This window comes from Armigeres subalbatus, unplaced genomic scaffold (genome assembly GCF_024139115.2).
Source record: "Armigeres subalbatus isolate Guangzhou_Male unplaced genomic scaffold, GZ_Asu_2 Contig958, whole genome shotgun sequence".
NCBI lineage: Eukaryota > Metazoa > Arthropoda > Insecta > Diptera > Culicidae > Armigeres > Armigeres subalbatus.
Genome location: NW_026943764.1, coordinates 21846 through 37607, shown reverse-complemented (window position 1 = coordinate 37607; position 15762 = coordinate 21846). Strand labels below are relative to the sequence as shown.

The window sequence follows — 15762 nt, the reverse complement described above, 5'->3', positions numbered from 1 at the left end:
ACTTCCTGATAGAAATATCGTCTTTTTGATTGGGAACGTAGAGCGTCCTTCATGCTCTAGCAAATGACGTAATATAAGCTCAATATTCTTTCAAAGCGCAACATCGTTATATAAAGTGTAAAGTCCTTCAAATTGCATGGATTTTACTTTTACTTACTTTTTGTCAGTAGAACACCAGAAACACTTCGTCGTCAAAAACAAAACCATCGAAATGAAAGTGTTTTACACTTTGAAGTCACTGTTACTGACCAGTAGGGCAAAACCAAGTGTATTCCACTTTAACTAAATAATCAACTCACTTGATATCGAAGAGTGACTGGAAATTGAGTTCTCAACTCAAGTGTAATAGTTCTTGAATTCAAAGGGTAGAGAAGTTTAATCTCGAAAGATATACTTTTTAAATCGAATAGCAGACCTACTTTGACATTCATGTGCAAGGATTCTTGGAGCGAGCGTTTCGATTATTTTCAGTGTACGGTGGCGCGTTCTGCTCATTTCATAGCGGCAGTTTTTGCTTATTGATTGGTCCATTCTAGAGGTTCGTTTTCTGGATAACTGTAACTGTGTGTATTATTCTAAAATTAAACAATTCAAAAAGCTATTTTGTAGCAGATCGGCAACGCGATGTTGAATCCACATTTGTATATAATCAGTCTGATGTTGAATTGTATTTGCAATGCTTGGTCTATGCAACGATTTAGAGGAAAATTCTGTTTATGTCCCAATTGAGCTTTGTCTTCTACTATAGTAGAGTAGTACTATAGTAATGTTATAACATTTTACGTAGCCGCCATATTGCACATAAATAGTGACGAACAAGCGCCGTGCCCAGAATAGTTCTCGCGTGATTTTTGAAAACGTCGGAAGTCCAAATGAGAGACTCTCTTCCATTACGCTCTCTTTTGCTAATATCTAGGCTAGTTTAAAATTTGTTGCAATATTTTCACCTCAGCACACTAAACAAAGCTATTTTCTTCAGATCGGTGCTGGAAAATCCAATGTAAATGTTAGTATGGCTTTGTAATAATCGAAAGAGAAAGTAAACAAAGAGAGCCTCTCTTTTGGACTTACGAAGTTTTCAAAAATCACGCGAGAGTTGAAGTCTCACCTTAATGAATAATTAACCTTTGCATCCCCAACCTCTTTTGTGCATCAAAATTTTAGTGATGTTTTTGCTCTAATTCATTAAATTTTTGACCGATTTGTTTGAAATTTTCAGACATGAACCAGAAATTATCAAAGTTTCAGAGGATCGCTCGATTGGACATGTCGGTCCACCAGCTCCGGATTTATACGGAATCCCACCCATCAAACATTCACTAGTTTAACTAACATCAGTGTGATGATTCAGTTCAGCACTGTGTTGAATTATGTCTGTACTATTTCTTATCGCAACTTCTGTTCAGGCTTTGTTCACACAATTTTGGAGAAGTTATACAGCTACAACATCTCATTTTGAAAAAGAATTTTATTACCTGATTCGTTAACCTCTAATAAGCATTTTACTAAGTCTTAATTCAGCTACATGTAAATTCTTCGAAAATAATTACGCATTCAGAGTAACATCAATTGCTATTTTCATATAATCATTTTAAAATTTTCCTAAATCGGGTCTCGAACTGCTGACATTTGATCATCCGCCGGTAACGTTGCCATCTACGCCATCCTTCATTTGTAAGTTATGGCTTACTCAATGCAAAACATAAATAATCGTATGGCTGAATATGAATCATAATTGGACTCTTAATCAACAAGTCAATCTGTCAAACTACAGTTTGTTAATAACTGTACAAGATTTTTATTTCAACCATTGTTCAGCCAGTCATAACCATTAAACACTGGGAAAAAATATAAGAAAATAATGTCAAAACGATAAAATAAAATTCGTCTCCAATGATGGGGTTTATGAAAATTTAATGAATTTATGTTCGACCTAGCTCGGAATCTCTGAATAACCGGTTGCAAAATGATTGAGCCATCAATACCACACATGCAGCGAGTAAATAACTACACATATCAACATTTATTTAGGAAATCTGTAACAGACATCCAATATGCTCGATTTTTTTATGAATTTGTGTGTATTCGTTTCCGCACAACTTTACAACAACTGCATGAATTTTCTTCATTGATCCAGCTATTTTGTTCGATGTTATCTCCAACAGCTTAATAGATCAGGAATCAATTATGTATCACGAAACAATTATGTATTGCCCCACAAATATAAAAAGCCTGAGTGTTCTTGACAATGATACCAACAATGTCTTGAAAATAAATTATTATTTTCCTATCCAAATACCATCAATTCAAGCCTTCGCGATTTTCTTTTAAACGGAAAAAGCATAAACTCTAATAATGTTTTCTTCCACTGTGCGTTAGAAATGGTGAAATCCAATGGTTAAGGACAACGGTTAAGTAGGATGTCTAATGCTTGCTTATTAATCTACTATTCAAACTCAATTCGACCACCCTTTTAGAGCATCACATCATAGTCGAACAGAAAACAGAAACAGAGAAATCATTAGCGCCAGAGGTGAGCCAGCCTTGGGCTGCAAGCCTCTTTAATAAAGAAATAAAAAAAAAGAAATCATTAGTTCAGCACATTGTTACACTTCCCCAATGTGCTGAAATGTGATTCAAATAAAACGTCAGTTCGACCTCAAATAAAGGTGGTAAACAAATAAATAGGCCAAGTTGAATATTAGTTGAATCAAAGGCTGAGATGGAATCTGTCTAGCGAATTATTCAGCATCCATTTTATTCAGCTATGAAGATTACAAATAAACAATAATTCAATTTAGATGCTTGTTTGTAGCTTATCATTGTTTGTTGGGCAGTGGGGTCTGTCGGGTGGCCATATCGTACATTTTTGACTTTTATGTTTGTTCTTCTTCTTCTTCTTCTTATTGGCATTGCATCCCCACACTGGGACAGAGCCGCCTCGCAGCTTAGTGTTCATTAAGCACTTCCACAGTTATTAACAGCGAGGTTTCTAAGCCAAATTACCATTTCTGCATTCGTATATCATGAGGCTAGCACGATGATACTTTTATGCCCAGGGAAGTCGAAAGAATTTCCAATCCGAAAATTCTCTAGACCGGCACCGGGAATCGAACCCAGCCACCCTCAGCATGGTCTTGCTTTGTAGCCCAATGTTTGTTATTCGTCCCAATGTCGTCTTTTTATACCCATATCGTGAAGAAAATTTATTTGCGATGCTTCTGAACGAACTTGGAAGCATGATGGCCATGCAGGAACCGGTTCCGGGGCTCTAACTGGGGACATATATCAGAATACTTTGAAATGTATCAAGAGACATATCAATCATCGGCATTTTTTGGCGAAAGTTATTTTGAAACTAATTTTAGATTTCTACTATCAATTTTGATCCTTTTGATCCCGTTGATCTAAACATCCCGGGACTCCTGGAACCAATTCCGGAAACCCTGTGGAAGACTTGAATCCGGTTTTTGAAAAGAACATAGCATGCGACATATCAAACTTCATGATTCACCATGACAAAAATGTAGGATAACATTTTTTAGATCTTGATTCTACTTCTGGCCACTTCCGGGAAAATCCGGAAGTCGAAGGAAGCGTTTTTGAAGTTTGTTTTATAAGTTGAGGTTCTTTACCACAGCTGTTAGTTGCACGCACATTTCGACATTTCGAAATCAGATCGAGAAAAAAAATAATCATGGGTTTGCCTCTAATGTAACTCAGAACCTTAGGTTTGGGCCACCGGTTCCGGGGTAGACCTGTGCGCCGAATGAAATTTAATCGGCGGAGGCGTGATAAAAAAATAGCCAGTGGTGGTTGCGTCACACCGTTGGCGATCGGCGATCCCACCGAGAATTCCTTCGGAAGTTCCACCGAGAATTCCTTCGGAAGTTCCACCGAGAATTCCTTCGGAAGTTCCACCGAGAATTCCTTCGGAAGTTCCACCGAGAATTCCTTCGGAAGTTCCACCGAGAATTCCTTCGGAAGTTCCTCCAGGAATCCCTTCGAAAGTCCCTCCAGGAATTCATCCGGAAGTTCCTCCAGGAATTCCTCCGGAAGTTCTTCCAGTAATTCCTCCGAAAGTTCCTCCAGGAATTCCTCCTTTCCATGATATCAAGGCAAACTTGATGAGTTCCAATGCTTTCTACCTCTTGAACGTCGAATTGAGGGGAACTCACGCCACCATTACCGAGCGCAAAATACTGGATAGTAAAATACTGGATAATTCGTAATCCCTTCGGGGATTCGTTCGAAATCCCTTGGGGAATTCGTTCGGAATCCCTTCGGGGATTCTGTGGTAGTTCTTGCTGTATATCAGCCTGCTGTCCGAACGTTAATTTAACAAAATGTCAGCTATCTAGTCACAAGCTGAAGAAGTACAAACTTCTTTTGACGTAGGATTACGTCTTTCCGGAACATTGGGGGGTCATTCTGCAGTTTCAAATTTGAGACCGTCACGAAAAGTGGTCAGGAAGTATGGGCTAATAACTCAGCCGTCTTTCAACCGATTTTAAAGATTTTGGTGTTAATCGATCGACGAACTCTTTAAGATTTTGCTCAGCTATCGAAAAAATGCATTCAAAGTGCTGAACTATTGAAAAATTGAATTTTACTAGGCACTGAATATTGGTAAACCAACCAATCGCGATGTGCATCGCAAGCACAGACATCAAAATCGTGCAACCTACGGGCTCGACTCCAATCCTCAGTTCAACTAAATTTTCTCGGAGAGCGGGCACAACGATGACGCCCGTAGGAGCAGTCTCAGCAGAAAGTGGAACATCGAGAGGCCATCGCTAAAAGCAACAATCTTCGGACTATCGTTTAGTTACTGTTAGTGGCGCATTTTGGAAAGAAAACCTGTTCTTCTCAGGACCAAAATTTTATGAGAAGATAGAGTTGATTGCAAAAATGGCAGCGATTACGGTCCCCGCATACCAGTGGCGTCACTGAAAATGTTTTCTTAATAGTGACTATTTATCAGAAAAGTGAAATTTTTACGCAAGATACGGACTATCGTTTGTTTGCTATGATTGATTAGAAAGGCGCATTGTGGATCAAAATCAATTCTTGGCAAATGTACTATTAAGAGGTAGAGCCAAAATATTTTCTTCAAAGTGCACATCATAACCGCTTGGCGACGGTAGAAAGTTGGAATTTATTTATTTTTTATTTCGTCAACCAACGTAGACTAGTACATATACATATACATGTTTGTTTTTGTAATGCTATAGTATAATTAAATAATAGGTTTTTTTTAGTAAAGTGATGTATAATTTTGATTTTGAATTTATATTGCTGAATTTGTAATGTTTGTTCTTTGGAAATACTGTCTAATGTTATGCCGAGACATTGTTAAGTCAATAGTTTCGCAGTGTTGATTGTGAACGGCCATCATTCGGTTGAGAGGCCCAAATTTGGCGTAATTTGTTCGGCAGTGGTTGGTTAAAAATAATGTTCTATGTTGAAGTAGCCGAGAAGGTATGTAAAAGTTAAATTTCGATAAAATTTCAGTTGAATCAACACGTTGAGAAACTATATCGTTAACAAATGAAACCGTTGCACATTCTCGACGCTCTTTCAAAGTTTGTATATTTATAAGCATGCAACGTGCTTCATAAGATGGAAGAGGAAATGACGTCCAACCTAATTTACGAAGAGCGTATAATAGAAATTGTTTTTGTACTGACTCTATTCTTTCTTCATGTGTGGTTGTATAAGGCGACCATACAATGCTACAATATTCCAGTATAGATCGTACATATGAAATATATAGTGTTTTGATTGTGTAGGGATCCTGAAAGTTGAAGCAAAAACGCTTGATAAAGCCTAGCATATTATTAGCTTTGTGGATGATTGTGTTATAGTGATCAACAAGAGTTAGTTTCGAATCTAAAATCACTCCTAAATCCCTAACTCTTTCGTGTCTTTCTACAGTATTGTTCCCTAATACAATTTGTGTATTTGGTGTTATTCTTTTTCTGCTGAATGATATTATGTTGCATTTCTTAACATTCAGTTGCAATAGGCTTTTCTGCACCATGTATAGAACATGTGTATTTCATTCTGGAATATGATTATGTCGTCTTCATTTTTATTTCCATAAACAGCTTTATGTCATCGGCATAAATTAAAATCTTTATATTTTTGAGAATGAAGGTAATGTCATTTACATATAATATAAATAGAAGAGGGCCAAGATGAGAGCCTTGTGGAACTCCTGAAGTGACTTGAATGGGATTGGATTTCTTTCTATTAAATTTAATTTTTTGTTGCCGGTCTGTGAGGTAAGATTCAATCCATCTAAGGAGTCCTGGCTCAATTCCAATTTTTTGCAATTTGAAGAGTAACAATGGAATGTCTATGCGATCAAACGCATTGCTAAAGTCAGTGTATGGAGCTTCCACATAGTTACCATTATCTGCTATCTATTAAAAGTGCAGAATTAAACAATGATGACGTCTCACATCATTGAGTTGCGTCAAATCAGATTTTCCCAAGATTCTGATTTCGGCGTACTTGCTGTTTATTATTGGAAAGGCGCGTCATTGGAAACAAAATCATCTTTTTACACGGGAGAAGGTTGAACCGAGACAAAAATCTGCAAAAAATGCAAATCATAATCGCTTGGTGACGGGCAAAGTTCTTTGGCTGTAGCAGCCGATGCGCTCCTTGCATGGAGACGTTCCAAAACAATGTATTAGGATGGATGACTTCTATCGTGTTCCAGCGGCAAATTCTAAATTGGCTGACAGTGGCATCAGTAGTGGAAATTCATTACAAAATTTTGATTTCCGGCGTGCACGGTACGAAAATTCCTCTCCTCTTTGAGTGAGACTGTGGCCCTGAAAAGGGCCGTTTTAAGTGAAGCTACTTCCTCGTTCATTCATTAGGAGCTGACTTACTTGGTGACGACTTTGGAACCCTCCGAAACGGCGGGCTTGGCCAGCTCGACACGCACGAAGATACTCGACGCCTTCGATGAGACGCCCTTCTTCTCAGCCTTTTCACCGTCGGTGATTTCTGGTCGGCGCTGCGATGTAATTGTCCTGCCGAATTTCCGAGAAGTAGTAGTAGTAGTTTATTACTACTGATGAGACGCCCTTGATGATGTTTCTTCTCAGCCTTTTCACCGCCGGTGATTTCTGGTCGGCGCTGCGATGTAATTGTCCTGCCGATTTTCCGAGAAAATCAGACTTCGGCTGGTCAGAATACGTTTGCATGGACTTCGAGGCCCCGCCCCTTTGAGCGCCGTATCATTGGCATCGGCTTGCTTGCTCCGCCTTTCTTTCGTTCGATGCCAATGCATTCGTACATAACCAGCGCCTCTTCTTCTCCTTCTTCTTCTTCTTCTTCTTTTACAAATCAAATTGCAAATTATAATCGCTTGGCATCGGCTTGTTTGCTCCGCCTTTCGTTCGTTCGATGCCAGTGCTTTCGAACATAACCAGCGACTCTTCTTCTTCTTCTTCTTTTACTTCTTAAAAGTGCAAATTACAATCGCTTGGCGTCGGCAGCAGCGCAAGCGCTCTTCGGAGGGGGATGCTGCGAAAATTGATTCGCATGATGGCGTATGTCGCGTTTTAGCGGTAACTTATCGAGCGGCTGACATTGGGGTCGGTAGCAATGAAATGAATTTTTTTCTAGATTCTGCTTCGGTTTTGTTGCTGCTTGTGATTGGGAAGGTGCATTACCGAAAACAAATGGGTTCTTTTCAGAATCATAATTTCACACGAGAGAAGATTGAGCCGAGACAAATGTTTTTCAAAGTACAAATCATAAGCTTTATTGCTGCTTGTGATTGGATAGGCGTATTGTGGAAAACAAATTGGTTCTTATAATAACTATCATATTACATGGGAGTATTTTGAGCTGAGACGAATTTTCTGCAAAGTGCAATTCATAATTGCTTGAGAGCAACAGAACAACGCCGTATTTAAATAAATATGAAAATTCCTAACATTTGAGTAAATTTTCAATCGAATATCATCTCTAATCCAGCACCTACTAAACAGGGTATTCTTGAAATAAACATTTTCTCACCAGGTTCAACTTGGCATTCAATATGCATGCATTCTCTAGCACAGACATCACTTTTCAATAGCTAACGTGATGCAATTTTCAGATTTTTTTTTCGATATACAGTTAGTGTCTCGTATCACATCGGTGAAGTGAGAAACATTAGTTGTGCTTAGAAGAAGTTTATTCGATACTAGTGAATACAGTGCGATGTCGCAATACTTGGCAGCGAAGTATAAACGCAATTCCAGGAAGCGTGAAAGGGATCAACAATCGGACGCACCCTCAAAGCTTCCAAGGACGGACGCTGAACGGGCACGGAGTTACGGGCCAAGTTGAAAGCAGCCAAGGGTAGTACGTCGTCGGCTACCGGTTGGGACGCTGGCGAAGGGCCCTCAACTCGAGGTAGGAAGTTATTATTAGCAGCAAATGTGTAAATACATATCAATAATGTGAACTAATCTTCAAATTCTATGATGACAGTATAGAAATTTTGCATTTTATCATTTTATATAGCAGATTTATCTATAAATGTGAAATTATCAACGAATATTTTCTATTACCTATTTTCTATTACGAATACCTCTATTTCTCTTTGCTTGTCGTCGAATGTATTACATTGTTATTACACATAATTTATATATTATTTTCATATAATACACATAAATGTAGCATTGACAACATGGTAAGTACTTTTAACGGCTGAAGTTCTTCAAGTACTTCGAAATATATACTGCAAATGTTTACTTATTAGCTTATTTAGCCTGAATTGTTTGTTGGGTTTTTATAAATCGCTAAACGATAAATGGAACAATATAATTCCAATCCCAAAAGCCCAAAAGTTCTTAGATATTCAATTTGTTAATATAGTTCCGAATTCATTCACTTGGTAGGTTACATTAGCCTGCCAGTAGAGTTGAAATCACACAATCGGTAAGATTTGGTCCTTTGATTTGGTGTTGAATTAAATTTGCAAATCGATTGTGTTTGAATTTTGCATTCATGTATTAATGGATAAGATTTGAACCGAATTTCTATTTTGTCTTGAGTTTGAATTTCGATATATTTTTCGGACATATTATTTAATTGTTCTGAATTTGAGTATGATTCGGATTAAATTTGAATTAAATAGTTGGAGCTTCTCAAATATTATTTTTATTTAATGAATTATTGGGTCGTATTAAATCTACGGTGTCTTTTACTTGTTTATTATTTGATTCAATTGAATTTTGAATTTAATATTTGGAACAATAACATATTAGATTCCAGCGAATCGACGCCGGTGAAAATGTTGTGATGCAGTCCGCAAGAGCAGATGTCGATGATGAGCGTGGTGACTTTGAAGAAAACGTGTCTGCTGTCGATGATGATGGCGAACATATTTCTTCGCTTTTAACACAAGACAAACCCAATTTCGATCGGGCTGATCGGGAGTTCCAGAAACGTTTCGTGGAAAACGATTTCGGTTGCGCTTGTGATGTGTGTGCTAGAATCTGGTTCAGGAATGATTTGAAACCAATCTCCGACTCAAATGCTGCCGTGTTACTGGCGACAAATTATTTCGAAACGGTGGAAGGCGTGTGCTACTTGTCGAACAAGCCTGAACCGCCGATCAATTCCCACATTGTCGCAATCGAATGGCTTTACATATCCCAAGTTTCCGTCCAATTTGCCTCCGCTAGACCCTCTCACCACAAGACTGGTGTCTCCCAGGATCAATTTCATGCAGTTTCGTCGTTTGCGGCATACTGCAGGTTTGTGGAAAAGTTATTTTAACTTAAAATGTATTACATCAAATAAATATATGATTTTCCTAACCTATTTTCATTAACATGCAACAGGTAGTTTGGCAATAATCGGCCAAATTATCAACATTCCAGTCGACGTGGCCCAGATGGTAGGCGAACTTCCCCGCCACCTGGATGACGACTATGCTATCAACGTGTGCATCAAGAAACACTTCATACACAAATCAAGTTACTTGTCCGGCTACGTGAAGAAAGGTACCGTTAAAGCATGGCTGAACTATCTGGTTACTACACCGCTCTACAGGCGGAATGGAATTGTTTTCAATGAAGAAAACTTGGCTGCGATCGGACAAACAGAGCAGACGGATATTTCGGAGGAACGTAGGGCAGTAGACCTTGAAGTCGTCGACGAGATGAACGAGGTAGAAATGATGATTGGACAACAACATACGCTCATGTGGAATGAAGACAAGTGTCTGGAACTTGCACCGGCACAAAATCAGAAACCGCTTTCCATTATCTACAATGAGTTTGCTGAGGAGCTGTCTTTCCCCGATATTTATCTTGGTCATCCGAGATGCTTCAACCGTGAAGTCCATGTGACAGCGTTCATGATGGCTACTAGCGAGGTGCGACGTCGGGATCGGCGGGGCGCGAGACCGGAGCATATTTTGTATATGGCCATGAAAATCATGCGGCTGCGGGTATCGGAAGGATTGAACAATACCTTTAAATGCATGGGCACGGCCAACATAACAAGGGCGCAGTTGCAAGATCGGGAATTTTGGAAAGCTGTATTGAGCGTAACCTCTCTTTTCTGAAATCTATTCCGAACTCCGTTCAATATTGGCAGCAAAGAAAACGGGATGTTTTCGCCATGATCCGGCAGCTGGGGAAACCCACGATGTTTTTGACGATGAGTGCAAATGAAATTAGATGGCCTCACCTACTAAGCATTCTGCGGAAGCTTTCTGGTGGCTCTAACATTGCGGAAATGGACGATATTGTGCAACAGTTGTCTGCACTCCAGCGTGCTACACTTGTCAGCGAAGATCCTGTCACGTGTTGTGCATATTTTCAGAAGTTGGTAAACATCTTTCTGCGCCTTCTGTCATCGACCAGGTTGAGCCCGTTCGGAAAATACCACGTTGTAGATTATTTTAAGATGATCGAGTTCCAGCATCGTGGCAGCCCGCATGCACATATTCTGCTCTGGCTGGCGAACGATCCCCGTGAGGATGTTTCCGAAAGAATGCCCGCTACTGTTGAGTTGATCGATTTTCTGTGCTCCATCAGATCGGAAGATCTGCCTGAGACCTATGGCAATCAGGTGGGTTTAAATTTCGCATAGTTTCTAGCAAGTAATCACTCACAATGTCAAACCCTTTTAGGTTCATAAACACACGTTTACGTGTTTCAAGCGAAATGATAAACGTTGCCGGTTTAATATTCCGTACTGGCCAATGGATCAAACCAGAATTCTGATCCCTCGTACAGCCGGGGATGGCCGACTTCAACAGCTAAACAGAAAGGCAGCGAAAATGCGGGAAGCTCTTGAAACGAAGGTCTACGATAGCCTTGACGCGTTTCTCGTTGATAGCAGTTGCACGTACGATTACTACTTGGACGTGATTCGCTCTTCCATTCGCCGACCAACAGTTCTGCTGAAACGTTCCATGACGCAGCTTTGGACCAATCCATTCAATCCTTGGATCGCTGAGAAGCTCAAATCCAATATGGATTTGCAGTTTGTGCTGGAGGAGTTTTCATGTGCTGCTTATGTTGTGGAATACGTAAACAAGACCAACAGAGGCATAAGTAGTTTACATCGTGACCTCATAAAGCTCCAGGAAGAGCATCCAGACCAGGACTACAATGGATTGTTGAAGAAGGTCAGCATAAAAATGTTAAATTCCGTGGAAATGTCTGCCCAGGAGGCTGCTTGGTATTTGCTTCGGCAACCGATGTCAGAAGCCAGCCGCAAGGTACCATTCATCAAATGATATAGTTTTCACAATTTAGAATTCAATTTCGTTTTAGGTTGAGTTTATTGCGACAATGTGTGGCCACAAGAGCGAATAAAATCCAAGAAGCGGAACAAACAGATGGACGAAGAGGATCTCGACGACAATTCCACCGATGTGTGGACGCTAAACATCATCCAACGGTATGAACTGCGCCGAGGAATGGATGATATCTGCTTGGCGGATTTCGCAGCATATTATTCGGAAGAAAGATCCACGAAGCATTCATATAGACTCCGTTTAGTTCCTCGTGTATTGCGTTGGTGCTCATACAGTATGGCGGAAATGGTCGACTATAAGCGTGAGATGGTTCTCCTCTTCCTACCGTTCAGGAATGAAGTCTGCGATGTACTTGATCGGAACAAGTTCCTGAAGTTGTATGAAGACAACGAGGCCGCCATTTTGGCAAAGCACAAGGAGTATGACTGCGAAATGAACTTGGATCAGGTTGTGGAGGAATACATCCGCATATGCAGCGAAGACGATGAGCAGCAGGTGATTGCCGACCAGAAGCGCGATGAGTTCGTCCGCACGATCGTCATGGAGCCGAATGATGACGATATTCACAACTTGCCAACAGGACCCTTGGCAGCTGTCGTCAAACAGTGATCAAATGTCTTGTCAAAGCAAGAATATTGTGAAATGGTGCGTGCTACGAATGCAGAGCAGCGGGATTTGATTGTGCAAGTAATCCACAGCTTGCATTCCTCTGAAGAAAACTGCAAACCAGTGCAAATATTCTTCACTGGCCCGGCGGGCTGTAGCAAAACGTTCACTTTGCGCATTCTAATGGAGACAGTGAACCGGTACAGCCAAGCTCATAATAAGCAGCACAACGCTTATGTAGCATGCGCATCCACTGGAAAAGCAGCGGTTGCAATAGGTGGAACAACAGTGCATTCCGCATTCCGGATTTGCATGTCGCGTAGGCAAAGCTCAAAGCTGAGTTTCGAGGCATTACAACTGTACCGGAACGCCTTCGCCAACGTGAAGCTCATCATTATCGACGAAACAAGCATGCTGGGTGCTGATGTCCTCAACACAGTACATGTCCGGCTTCAAGAAATCACGGGGAACTACGACGATCCGTTCGGTGGAATGTCGATCGTATTTTGCGGCGATCTTCGTCAATTGCCACCGGTCAATGCACGGGCGGTGTTTAAACCGAGCATAAACTCCATGCATGGCGCCGTTTTATGGCAATCTCTCGATTTCTACCCATTGGTTCAAGTTATGCGACAAACCAACGAGCAGTTCTCCAGCATTCTCACAAAAATTGGCAACGGTGAGCGGATGTCGTCTGAGGAAATCGAGCTTATTGAAAGCAGGTTCCGTACGGAGGAGTGGTGTCGGCAGCATGTCCCTCGAGGGATCCGGTTATTCCATCGCAACGCTGATGTCGAACGGTATAACTCTGTGGCGTTGATGGATCGAGAGGCTGTCGAATGTACTGCAGATGACCTATACTCTGGTTATAAGGACAATTCCCAGCTGGCCAGTGCTCGCACAAAGGTGCATAAGATGAGTGTAGTAGAGACTGGTGGCTTACCGTATCTGTTGCGTCTTGTTCTTGGTACACCTTATATGCTGACCACCAACGTGGATGTCGAAGATGGCATCGTGAACGGAGCGATCGGAGAGCTCATGCATGTTGAGTACAACGAAGGAAACTCGCAGCAACAGGCAATCACGAGGCTTTGGATGGCATTCGAAAATGAGTCCATTGGGAAGATGTTGAGAGTGAAGGCCAGACCGCTGGTGTATTCGAGACCTGGGGTGCTACAAACAGGCTGGACTCCAATCGTCAAACGATCGGCGAACGTAACCCTTAACGGTGGTGTTAAGTGCAAAAGAGTTCAGTTTCCCGTTGTAAGTGCGTGTGCCCTCACAGTCCATAAGTCCCAGGGAGGCACATTTTCGGAAGTCGTATATAATTACGATAAGGGTCAGGAACAGCAGCTAGTTTACGATGGTCTTTCCAGAGTTACATCAATCGACGGATTGTATCTGACGAATGCCAGTAACTCATTCCGGTTCCACCACGGAAAGGGTTCTATGACCCCTAGAATGAACGACCTTCGGACGGAACTTGAACGTTTGAGTAACCATCGTATGCGCACCATTACAGACGATATCATGGAAGCTATATCCGCAAACAAGTTGGCTTGTACGTTGATGAGCATCAATGTACAAAGTTTGAATGCACACTCGTCGGACATTGCAACAGATCGGGTGCTTACCGCCGTTGATTTGCTTGCAATGAGCGAAACTTGGCTTGACAACGGCACAACCACAAACATCAATGGATACCTTTGTGTTTGTCAAGAGAAGCGTGACGGAACAAGAGCGGGAGGAGTGGCAATATTTGAACGTGCTAGTTCGTCGACTATGGCCGTTTCTCACGCCATTACGAAGCTCAATGAAAGCTATGACCCAGCATTGAGTGTAGCAGACGAATATGGGGACTGCTGTGCTGCAGAGGTTTCGATCATGGAAACCCGCACGTTACTGTTTGCGGTATATATTTCACCAGGTATAATCAAATAGTAGTTGTGTTTGTATTTAAGTGTGTTGCATTAAATTTTGAATATTTACTAGGTACCACCCTGAAGCAAAAGAAATATTTCTTAGTGCGCAACCTCATAAAGTACACCCATGTTGCCATGCCCGTGGTAGTGTCAGGAGACTTTAATATTGATGTGACGAAAGAGGAGAACAGAGATTTCATCTGCTTCATGAAGCAGTTTATCTATCTGGATTGTGCTTCGGATCCAACTATAGCGACTACTCTGGGTGGCACATGTCTCGATCTAACGTTCACCCGGAACGTAAGTGTGGAATGCAGGAGATACTGCACGTACTTCTCCTACCACCGGCCTATTTTGTCGATTCTTGCGGTGTCCCGAGGTAAAACTAATGATTTAGAATTAAACATAGTTCTCTTCATCAGTTATGTTATTTTATTCTAGAACCGATGCCATCCCAGTGAAGTGAATTAACGTCACTGATCGTCGTTAGTCCGCTAGTTCATCTGCCAAAACGTTCGATTTCAACCAGAATGACCAATCATTGACATCAGCCGGACAGTCCGTAGCAAAATAGATAATTGATCCTGAAAATGAAACTTGAGTATTTGGTAACTAAATTTATATTTAGATCATAATGTATTTAATATGAAACATTCTTTCCGTTTTGTTCTTTTCTTTGTTTTCTACAGATTCAGCCCAACAGTGGATTGATGCATCCTTTAACATTCATCGGGACCACGGCGTACATCACTTCAAAAGGCTTCAAGCCAACATAAACAAACGGCCCTTTTCAGGGCCACCAAATATTCATGGAGGAAGATGTTGTTGAGGCTGTTGTTTACCGATCTTCTGTTTCTTTAATACTCTGCTTATAGTTATAAACCGAAATGAGTTTATAGTAACAATCGGGTTTCGCCCATTTATTTCCAGGATATGCGACATGTCGAGGATATTCCAACCCAGATTGAATATACAGCCCCATCTTCAAAAATCAGCACCAAGAAACATATTTAGAGTTTCAAAATAAAATCTTCTACACTTACGTAATCCTACGTCCAATTGGCGGTCGTGTCTCGGATACAACCTTCTACTTTTTGATTTCACTATGCGATGGCATGAATGCGTTTTTGTTAAGCTTGTTTTGTTATTACTACATGGAGGTCCCTGTTTTTATTCATATATTCTTAAATAACTGAATGATAGAGCGTTATTTCGCTAATCCCTAATCAAACACTACGATCATTTGATGAGTGCTATGACGTCGTCTCTCGTTGTTCGCGCTGGTAATCAACACATACAATAATGCGATGAATGATGGCAAATGTTTGCACAGGGATCCAATGGGGTTGCAGGGCGGCAGGGAGAATTGAAAACACCAGCAGGACAGGATAACTTTATTTCATCCAGATAGTTACAATCTCGGTACAGTTCGGGTATGTATGT

The 15762-nt window shown here is 40.9% G+C and overlaps 1 protein-coding gene across 1 annotated transcript; it reads left to right on the top strand.

Moving 5' to 3' along the window:
* Window positions 1-12433: 12433 nt before the first annotated feature.
* LOC134204917 (uncharacterized) lies at window positions 12434-14127 on the top strand. The gene is made up of 2 exons (XM_062679724.1): window positions 12434-14043; window positions 14118-14127. Exons 1-2 carry the CDS (start codon window positions 12434-12436, stop codon window positions 14125-14127), a joined length of 1620 nt encoding a protein of 539 aa, XP_062535708.1.
* Window positions 14128-15762: the final 1635 nt, after the last annotated feature.